The sequence below is a fragment of the Lolium perenne genome, chromosome 2 (genome assembly GCF_019359855.2).
Source record: "Lolium perenne isolate Kyuss_39 chromosome 2, Kyuss_2.0, whole genome shotgun sequence".
Classification (NCBI taxonomy): Eukaryota; Viridiplantae; Streptophyta; class Magnoliopsida; order Poales; family Poaceae; genus Lolium; species Lolium perenne.
In genome coordinates, this window is record NC_067245.2 from 63,528,228 (window position 1) to 63,539,358 (window position 11,131).

Here is an 11,131-nt window from a genome sequence, read left to right on the forward strand (position 1 = left end):
GGGGGCCCACACACTAGGCCGGCGCGGCCAAGGGCCAGGCCGCTCCGCCCTAGCGTCTGGCCACCTCGTGGCCCCACTTCGTGACTCCTTCGGTCTTCTGGAAGCTTCGTGTGAAAATAGGCCCCTGGGCGTTGATTTCGTCCAATTCCGAGAATATTTCCTTACTAGGATTTCTGAAACCAAAAATAGCAGAAAACAGCAACTGGCTCTTCGGCATCTCGTTAATAGGTTAGTGCCGGAAAATGCATAAATATGATATAAAGTATGCATAAAACATGTAGATATCATCAATAATGTGGCATGGAACATAAGAAATTATCGATACGTCGGAGACGTATCAAACACCTATGTGATATTGGATTTGTACGGTTAGGATGCTATTAACTATTGGTGCTAAGCGTTGAGCTGCGACGTACCACACCCAAACCAATTTCCATTTAATAACAAATATTATGTATTTTACACCGTGGTAGTGCATCATCACATCATGTTTTCGTGGTGAAACTCTCCATGTATTTAACACTGTGATGTTTGTTTTACTCAATCACTGCATCTCAGTTCACATCTTTTTTTGGTTACAGAAAAATGTTAAATACATGAAGGGTGAAATTTGGACATATCCTTCAAAACATAGTGTGATAAGTGTTAATATGTGTACAAATGTAACTCACATTGACGTCAGAGTGTTAATAACATATACATAAGCTTACCATAAATTTGAGACACATAATAATTAGGTGGAAAGTCCATATATCTTCCAATTTAATAGATCAGAGTGCTTACAATCCTGGACAAAACTCCTTCATACAATATTGCAGTCTTTGGAAGTTTGGAATTTGTCAAACATGCCGATTGCATTGCCGAACACCACAAAATAAGGAACAAATAAACTAGACATGGGCAAAATAAATGTTGACGTTGCATACCGAGAGTTGTTAGCTTGACGAAGTTGTACAAACCGGGACTAGATCTCATCACAAGTCGTGGATGATGATGACCCATCCGCTTGCGGGGAGTCTCTCACCTCGTGAGTGAGACTGTGTCAGCCTCATCATCCACTCCCAATGCATTCAAGTACTGGGACACACATCCACAAACGCCATTTGGCAGCCGCAAATCAGGAGGTAGCCTAAGACGGCCTGCTAAAAATTGTAAAAGTGCAACAAGGTGGAAGTAAATATATAGTAACATCAAAACAATTAGCAGCTTCAGTTTATCCAAAATCTTTCCTAACTTGCCTCGTCGAACGATGAATGTGCACAGGACAACATCGTGAGAATAAAAAGAGCGGGCAGGCTGCTGCATCTCGATGGCCATGGAGCTCTTATTAGACTGTAATCTAGGTGTTAGTACAAATGGTCATATATGAAGGACGTACACCAACGGCCTAGGTGTGTGCGGCAAAGGCTGGAGTGGAGTACCCGACGTTAGTAACTTGCGTGCCAGGGAAGACAATCATCGATACGAGCAAAGATCAAGGGAAGACATGCAACCATGGAGTTGGAAAGGGATGGATGGATACCTTGTAGGGCGGAACCCAACTATCCTACTAAACTGAGGAAAATATGTAGCCTGGCTAACCCCATAATTGTGAGACTCTCAACCTTTGTCTCCTAATCATCATTTCTCTTGTGTTTCAACGACTAGAGGGATCAAAATAATATTTGTCATCATAGATGACTAAAAGTTTAAGAATAGTACACATGCTTTAGTTCAGATAGATCAAATTTCAAGATCATTTAGTGTAAAATCAAACATTCTATGTCCTGGGAAAAAGGAAACAAATTTAACATGTGGATAAGTTGTTATTTTTGGTGCTTTTCCTCTGGAAGAGGTAATATGTTATTATCTAGTCAATGGTAGCTAACATCCATTCGAAACAACATAGAAATATTTATAACCTCATAAATAACACCATAGAGAAAGTGACCTTTCATTTAATTCTTTTTACCCCGGATAAAGTTATCTCAACAACTGAACCAAATAAGCTCAAACAGCAGCAACATATGGTGATGATGATAATAATAATAGTATAACGAGTAAGTGGTGAAACATATCAAAACCAAGTTATAGAACGATGATCACTTCCCCGTGCGAAACACAAACTAAATTACAAATAATGAGATTTTCAAATTCACCTTGTGGCCCCTGATATTGTCTCTGGTGAGGTAGATATCCTCTCTTGAGTTTGCACACTTCCAACCGCAATTTTTGTGTAGTACTCTGATGCCATGATTATGTCCAACTTAGTTCTACCGCAACATATACAAACAAAGCCACAATCAATCAATCAATCAATCAATCAATCAACAATAACATCAAATCATATTAGATTACAAACCTGTATCAACACTACCATGTTACATGGGAGTCAGTGTGGATCGGCTCCTCGGCACGTGCGAGCAATAAGCGTGCATGATTGCACATGTCTGAGTGCATCACGATGAGAGACACCCACGATGGAAGCAGGGCGAGCCGTGGTAAGGTCCGCCAGGGAAGACACTATGGCAAGGTCGTTATCCAAGAGCAGGTCCACGGTATCACCCCCGACGTAGTAATAGGAGATGCGGTTGCTCCGCTCATGCATTATTTGAGGTTAGATGACAACCTGAAGAAAAAATATCGAGGAATATGGAGCTCAGGCAACACGAATCAAAACGATTGGTTGGATGTTCTCGTCTGCCTCAAGGAAACTATTTTGGCAAGTGACGATTTAATTGATAGCATGTTTAGCAAAAACAGTGGAAGGGAGAATGTTCTCTAATCTACACTAAACAATGGAGGATGGAGAAACTTCATACAATAAAAAGAGAGTATAGATTTTGTGTGTGTTTCATGCGATGTGATTAGTTACAAAAAGATCATTAACTACACATTAAATCCTCAATTTGTTTGGTTTGGTGGTTTTTTAGTTCTTACCATTTTTTTTGGTGAAAACATGTGCGACATTTGATATAGATAAAATGGTTATGATACTTGTAATGATGGGTGTTGAGGGGCGACGTACCACCCACACCAACTAAAGAAGCAATCCAAGCTTTCAGACTCTCAATCTTTGTTTTGTTAATGCGGTAGCAAGTGATCTTTAGGTCTCCCAAGAATTTGATTCTCCAGGAGTGTCAGTTCGGCCTTTTTTCCTTCGAATATAAAGCCATTTATCTATTTCCAAATGTTTCATGCTGCGCATGTGATTATTTTGAAGAAATTAGGGCCTTGAAAATTTATCTCCGCTCTCAAAAATATGTTACTCATCGAAGCTCCAAAGTGCCACTCAATGTTACATTAATCCTAACATCTCTTGGAAAAAGGGCATTCAATAAAAATATGGTCTATTGTCTCAAGATGATTTTGATTACACATAGCACAATTGGCTCATGTTTGAAGGTGTCAATGTCTCATAATCATCATGTCTCTTGTATTTAAGCCATTAGAGGGATCAAAATAATATTTGCAAATGACTAAAAGTTTAAGAATATTACACATTCTACGGTCTAGATAGATCAAATTTCAATATCATTTAGTGGAAAATCAATCATTTTGTGTAGTGAGAAAAAGAAAAACAAATTTAACATGTGAATAAGTAGTTATTTTTGGTGCTTTTCCTTGGGAAGAGGTGCTATGTTATTACATCTAGTCAATGGCATCCATACGAAACAAGATAGAAATATTTCTAACCTCATAAATCACACCATAGATATAGTGATCTTTCATTTAATTCTTTTTTATCCCGGATAAAGTTATTCTCCACGATTGAACTAAATAAGATCAAACAATAGCAACAAATAATGATGATGATAATAATAATAGTATAACAAGTCAATCATGAAACAGATCAAAATAAAGTTAGAGAACGATGATCACTTCCCCGTTCTAAACACAAACTAAATTACAAAGAATGAGATTTCCAAATTCACCTTGTTTGGTGAGGCAGATACGCTCTCCTGTGTTGGCACACCTCGAACCGCAGTCGTTGTGTGGTACTCTGATTCCATGAGTATGTCCAACTTAGTCCTACCGCATCATACACAAACAAAAGCCACAATCAATTAATCAATCACCAATCACATCAAATCGGATCAGATTACAAACATGTATCAACACTACCATGTTACATGGGAGTCAGGGTGGATCGGCTCCTTGGCACGGGCGAGCCATAAGCGTGCATGATTGACACATGCCTGGAGTGCATCACGATGAGATACACCCACGACAGAAGCAGGGCGAGCCGTGGCAAGGGCCGACAGGGAAGACACTATGTCAAGATCGTTTTCCATGAGCAGGTCCATGGTATCATCCCTGGTGTAGTCATAGGAGATATAGTTGCTCCGCTCATGCATCCATGGAGTTCAGATGACAACAGGATGAAAAAGACCGAGGAAGATGGAGCTCGGACATTGCAAATCAAGACGATTGGTTTGATGTTCTCACTGGCCTCGCGAAAACTTATTGGAAAGTGACGATTTAGTTGATAGCATGATTAATACTAATAGTGGAAGAGAGAAAGTCCTCTAATCTACACCAAACAATGGGGGATGGAGCAACTTCATACAATAAAAGGCGGGCAAAGATTATTTTTGTTTCATGCGGTGTAATTACTTACAAAAGGATAATTAATTGCGCACTAAATCTCCAATATTTTTTTGGGTATGTGCGGTGTTTTATTTATTTATTTCATATAGCATTTTTCATGGCGAAACATATGTGCGACATTCGATATAGATAAAACAGTTATGATGCTTTCTAATGATGGGTGTTGAGGCACGACGTGCAATCCACATCAACTCCCATTTAAATGTAAAGACATCAAACATATTTGTTGACATGCTTCGACACCATTGGTTACGTAAATGAAATATTGCCATCATGCAAGAGAATATATTTCTCTTTACACCAAATTTGTGTCCAAAGCACTTGAAAATAATACCATCGCTGACGGTCACAGGAATATGTTTCCACCACAAATACAATATGTTTCCATCATTCCACAGAAACGCACACATAAATGCTTGAATAGGTCACAAATGATTGTTGGAAACAAATCACAATTCACCTGATATTTTCAGGAAAATGCGGGATTCGTTGTGATCCGTGGAAGTTGTAATATTAGTAGGAACGGAAATCTGTTGCTCAATCAATCAAATCAAAAGGACTCCCACGTACACGTCCAGGAGCACGGGGCTACAGGTACGTCCTTGGACGCCGATCCAGCAAATCGCGATGTACCCAATAAAAGGAATGGAATTCGCGAAGAATGATCGGAAAAATTATTAGAGGATGGAGATGGAAACCAGTCGTACTCTGCTTGCGTACATGCAGCGCAAGCAAGCAGGGACCGGTCGAGTCGAGTCTGTCAGCACCACCGAACTCGGCGCGCAGACGTGCTGGGTACTCAGTCACGGGCACGATCGCACCGGCACGTACGGCCATGACCCCGCCCGAGGTTGAAGATGGAAGGAAAAGAGGCAGCAAGAAATAAAGAGTTGCTGGGGCCGGATTCCCGCTAATCTCGCTACTAGTACAAGAATGGCCGCGGCGGAGCAGAGGAGATGAAAGGCGAAGGCGACGACGCCCCGACAAAGCGAGCAAAAAGCGTGCGAAACCCCTCGTCGCTCGCCATTTAAAGCCCCATTCCCACCTGCGATTCCGCCCCCACTCCCCTGATCATCAGGGGAAGCTTTCTTTCCCCTCCCTCCATCCCTCCCTCCACCCCGCCGTCTCCCCCATCTGTCACTCCGGCGAGCCGACGCGGCGGCGTGTTACGGCCCCCGTGCCGGTTCTTGGTATGATGTTGGTGGTTATTCCGGCGGCTTCTTGATTGATCTGTCGCTCGCTGCGGAGGTAGCTTTCCCCGGTTTTCTCGTGCTGCCCTCCTCCCTGTCAATCACGGTTCCTTCCGCGTCTGCAAATACATCTGTCTCCATCTGTCCAACTCGGCGGAGCAGGCGGCGACCGCCAGGGTCTCCCTCCCTCTACAACTTTCGGTTTGGTGGTGGCGAGCGTCGCCTAAATCGCGCCATTTATTAGTCTCCAGGTCAATCCCGACCCCCTCTTGACCTCTGCCGTGCCTGCCCCGTGACGGCCACGCCTTTCGCCCAAGCCTCAAAGTCCTCTCGATTCTCTCTGCTCCCCTCGGTTCATCAAATGCGGCAGTGACGAGCTCGAGAGTCCTCCGTGTTCGCTGGTACCGTTGCACTGCGCCGCCGGCCGCGATGGGCTGTGTCGCGTCCAAGAACGGCGGCCCGGCCAACCCGGCGGCCGACTCGTCCGGCGCCGGCGCGCGCCGGGGCAGGAGGCGGCACCGCGCGCTGGCGCCGGAGCCCGCGCCGAGGTCGCTCTCCGTCTCCTCCCTGCGCAGCTCGGCGGCAGCGTCGGCGGCGGCGGAGAGGTTGCTGGAGAAGAAGCACGAGGCGGAGGAGCCTGCTGGGAAGGCCGTGGTCTCCGTCGCGGCCGCGTCCCGGAGCTTCCGTCTGCGGAGCCTCCGGAACAGCCTGGAGGGTGAGCAGGTGGCGGCCGGCTGGCCGTCCTGGCTCAGCGCCGTTGCGGCGGAGGCCATCCAGGGCTGGATCCCTCTCAAAGCCGACAACTTTCAGAAGCTCGAGCAGGTACTGTGCTCTGCTTTCGTTTCGCTTCATGTTCTCCTTCCAATGGATTCAATTGATTTTCTCGCGGGTCGTTTTCCATCGCAATTATTGTTTCACGCGTAGACGCGTAGTATCAAGTTTTGGAATGAAGATGGTTAATTGATTTGGTATTTGTCTTGACTAATGATTTGTAGGCATCTTTATACTCTAGAATATATCTTGTACTTATGTGTTAGTTATATTTTGTTGGGTGGTGGATAAGTACACGAAGACTAGTAGTAGTACTACCAAAGTTTGGTGTCCCCTTCTATTGTTTGTTAGGTTTTGCTGGTAGGAAATTATACTTCACTCATCTTGTCAAGCTGAACACTAGGTGGGTGAAGCTGTGGATTAGACAAGGAAGTTTTTTGAGAATTATTACATGAGGAAGTTTGCTCTTGTGCCTTTTGTGCTGTGCAGTTTCTGAACCTGCACCTTTTATCTCGAAATTTATTCATGAAGTTTCGTTTGACGCAGGGTTGTTGTGTGCCTCATAGGGACTGACAACGTTTTGTGGTTGTTCTGTATGTCTCTGTGTGCAGGTTGGGCAAGGCACATATAGCAGTGTTTTTAGGGCTCGGGATCTTGATACTGGAAAGATTGTCGCACTGAAGAAGGTGCGGTTCAACAATTTTGAGCCAGAGAGTGTTAGATTCATGGCACGAGAGATACAAATACTCAGAAGGCTTGATCATCCAAATGTCATGAAGCTGGAAGGCTTGATTACCTCTCGGTTATCATGCAGCCTTTATCTAGTCTTCGAATACATGGAGCACGATCTCGCTGGACTTTCTTCCTCACCCGACATCAAGTTCACTGAAGCACAGGTATGTCCATTACAAATGAAGTGTATTTGATTCCGACCTTACAGCTTTTACATTACGTTGTGTTTACATGACATTTTCCCTGTTTCTCACCTATTGTAGGTTAAGTGTTACATGAACCAGTTATTGTCAGGACTGGAGCATTGCCATTCACGTGGTATTCTTCACCGTGACATCAAGGGTGCCAATCTCCTTGTCAATAATGAAGGAGTTCTAAAAATAGCTGATTTTGGTCTTGCTAATTACTGCGATCCGAGTAGAAACCATCCTCTGACCAGCCGGGTTGTTACACTGTGGTACCGACCACCTGAACTATTGCTAGGTTCTACTCACTATGATTCAGCTGTTGATTTATGGAGCGCAGGATGTGTCTTTGCTGAGCTGCTTCGTGGGAAACCGATCCTGCAGGGAAGAACTGAGGTAATTAATTAGCACATCTTGTTTTATGATTTTATGCCTTCCATAACTTAGTTTTCCCAGATATTATATGTTTCTACCTATCCCAGTTTAGACTAAGGTGTTGCATGCTATATGTTGACATGACACAACTTTGCTTTCATGTTTCAGGTGGAACAATTGCATAAGATTTATAAGCTATGTGGCTCTCCTGCCGATGCCTATTGGAAGAAGTCGAGGTTGCCTAATGCAACAATATTCAGACCTCACTGTCCTTATCTAAGTACCCTTCGCGATGTTTTTAAAGAGGTGCCGGAACATGCATTTAGTTTACTAGAAACTCTTTTGTCGGTGGAGCCATACAACCGTGGCACTGCATCATATGCTCTTGCATCTGAGGTAAGATTTCGTCATGTAATGTCATATATATTCCTTTTTGTACGTGTAATAATGAAATATTGAAAAACATAGCCAGTTTCTACTTTTATCAAGTTTACTACTAATTTGATCCTGCCTTTTCCCTTTTCTATCCCTCGGAATAGTATTCTTGCACTCTTCGAGGTAGGAAATAGTAACGCTAGTGCATTGTAGATATTTTAAGCTATAAATTACTACATCTATCCTTGTTGCGAGTTAATCTTACTTATCTCTATCGCAAATGTAAGATTCGCTCATTGAATCAAATAACTACAAAAATACCTTATGTATATCATTTTTTCTTCTTTTATTACTGGAACAGTTTTTCCGGACAGAACCCTACGCATGCGAACCATTAAGCTTGCCTCAGTATGCACCCAACAAGGAGATGGATGCAAAGTTACGAGAAGAGAGACTCAGGTGGGCTTGTTTAAATGTTGAACCATTATTTCAACAGAAAATAAGTCCTAAACTTGTAGCATTTCTTACCAAGTACACTTTACTATTGATTCTTAAGGGTATGCTTCATTAGTTGTAAAGGGCTTATCGTAAATTTTTTGTAAAGGACTTCCCGGCACAACAACATTTCTCTTGTTGAGAGTTAAGCAAAAAATATGTGGTGTTTGTTCTAACACTTAGCAACCTTATTTTTCTTATTTTTCTTTTGTTTCTTTTTAGAAGAAAGGCCAGTAGCAGAGGCCATCGCCCAGAAGCATCAAAGAAGTCATCAAGGCTAAGTAGAGCAGAAAGAGAACAAAATGCAGTCAATAAGCAAAGCGATTGCAGAGAGGTATACTTTTTTTTTATTGCAGGAAGCCTTCACTAAATGTCAACAGCAGATCTATCTGCCAAGCTGTATAAAGATTTCTATGTGCATGATACTATTGATAAAATTTCTTCTGAATTTCTTCTTCATTCAGGTTCCCAAAGCAAATGTAACTAAGGATGGTGTAAGACACGTTAGTACAAAATTAAATGGTGATGCTAAACTATTTGCAGATGTACAAAGAGTGTCCACAGCCCAAGTTAAAGAAAGGGCTAGTCATTTTACGAATGATTCGCTAGAAGAAATCCCTTTCTCTGGGCCCTTGATTGTTTCATCATCCAGTGGCTTCGCATGGGCCAAAAAACGTGATGGTTGCTCTTTTACCAGATCACGAACCAGATCTAGTTCAAGAGACGACTTCGCTGCTGAGGTAGGTCAGGACAATAAGCTACAACTTAAAGAGAATGTTGGCTTGAGGGAACAGCATAACAGAGATGTGCAAATAGCACGTGTCAACCCCAGGGTCCAAGAGCCTCATGAGGTAGCAAATCGCGCAGTTCTGAAGAAGTGGTCACAGTTAGAGCATCCAGATTCATTTGATTCTCGCGACACATATCACTCCCAGAAATTTTCGAATGCAATATATCTTGGGGATGCTCTCTCGTCCAAAAATAGCATGAAGGTAAGACATTGGTTGATTTGATAGTTTACGCGCTTTCGTATTAAGGAAGTTGTAAAATAGTGTGCTATTTGAAATTTCAGGACCACGATCATGGAGAGAGGGTTGAATATTCAGGGCCTTTAATGTCCCAGTCCCACAAGATTGATGAACTGCTAGAGAAACATGAGCGCCACATTCGGCAAGTAGTCCGAAAATCGTGGTTTGGAAGAGATAAAGTTGTTTCAGAAATTAATAGGTACTTGTCAATCGTACTAAATACTCTAATTTTCATTGTTCCCTTTCTGTTTATTGATGCTATTTTGTTGAGATTATTCTTTGTGGATCTGACATTTATCAAATGCCAATCAATTATATACTACAAATTACATTTTACAGTAGTCAATCATATTCAAAATTTCGAAATGCCAATTCTTTTGTCTCGCTGTAGTAGTTCTTCCTATCATCTTTGCTAACCTAAAAGAATACCGCTTTTTGATATATACAAGATAGCAACAGATAACCATAATGACATGTCATGTGTGCTTCCCTTCAACTGTTTTGGTGTCTTTCTAGATTTCTACTTCTAGGATGCCAAACTGAGATTTTCCAACTCATCTGCTTCATGCTCTTTATGATAATAATTTATCAATGCATGAACTGCATTTGATGGTTGCATGGTCATATGGTAACAGGAAGAAATCAACACAAGTGAGGAAAGCTTGACCGTTTGTTTAAACGGAGAAGAGGCGATGGTACATGTATATAGTGAAGGCTAGAACCTGGCGCGGCGTTTGACGATACATTGACCTGAAGACCATTACTGGGAGAATTATGCTTCCCAGCTCACAGCAAAATCTTGCTTAATGCTTCCGCTGGAGAATAATTCTGGTACTATAGAAAGACCAAGATGCAGTGCCATATCTTTTTCTTCTTCAGTTACACATGTTTAGGAATAACAGGCTGCTACGAGTTTGGTTAATTTTGGGTAGGTTAAGTTGAACCAGTCAGACATTTGTGTAGCTGAACCAATAACCACCACACCTTGGTGTGGCAATTCTTGTATAGCTGTCCTCTTCTAAATGAAGTAAAATCAAAGATTTACTGATCTAATGATGATGGAGAGTCACTTTGGCTAATAAAAATAGTGGAATTATTTCCCTAAAAAATTAAATTGTTCTGGATTTCACAAAGATATTTAAACTTTCCAACTTTCAACCAAAATTTTGAACGACTTCAATCAGATCCGAACCAGCTTTCAACCAATTTTTTTTTTTGCAATGAAAGTATATGTATTTGGGCCGTCTCCACTGCCATCTTCAGCCTGGACGGTGCGGAATTGACAGTGGCAGCCGATGATATGATATGGCAGCCCAGTAGCCCAGGATGCGCAGCTCGGATTAGCAGTTATCCGAGGCATCAGGCATGGTAAAAAAAACTGACTCGGTTG

General features: G+C 42.3%; 1 protein-coding gene across 2 annotated transcripts; it reads left to right on the forward strand.

The window, feature by feature from the left end:
* Positions 1-5,651: 5,651 nt before the first annotated feature.
* Positions 5,652-10,794, forward strand: LOC127332794 (protein IMPAIRED IN BABA-INDUCED STERILITY 1). Of its 2 annotated transcripts, none has more exons than XM_051359135.2 (9): positions 5,652-6,602; positions 7,163-7,447; positions 7,547-7,864; positions 8,012-8,239; positions 8,580-8,677; positions 8,939-9,047; positions 9,178-9,705; positions 9,786-9,940; positions 10,377-10,794. In XM_051359135.2, exons 1-9 carry the CDS (start codon positions 6,210-6,212, stop codon positions 10,405-10,407), a joined length of 2,145 nt encoding a protein of 714 aa, XP_051215095.1. In that variant the 5' UTR covers positions 5,652-6,209; the 3' UTR covers positions 10,408-10,794. The 2 variants fall into 2 exon arrangements, with proteins under 2 accessions (XP_051215095.1, XP_051215094.1); XM_051359134.2 differs by having other exon boundaries at positions 5,765-6,602; positions 8,936-9,047.
* The last annotated feature ends 337 nt before the right edge of the window (positions 10,795-11,131 follow it).

What these genes read in the sequence shown, in the direction of transcription:
- LOC127332794 (XM_051359134.2), top strand. Translation starts at nt 6,210, where the DNA reads ATGGGCTGTGTCGCGTCCAAGAACGGCGGCCCGGCCAACCCGGCGGCC. An exon ending in AGCAAAGCGATTGCAGAGAG is followed by an intron (nt 9,048 to 9,177) that starts GTATACTTTTTT and finishes TTCTTCATTCAG; the next exon opens with GTTCCCAAAGCAAATGTAAC. An exon ending in GTTGTTTCAGAAATTAATAG is followed by an intron (nt 9,941 to 10,376) that starts GTACTTGTCAAT and finishes ATATGGTAACAG; the next exon opens with GAAGAAATCAACACAAGTGA.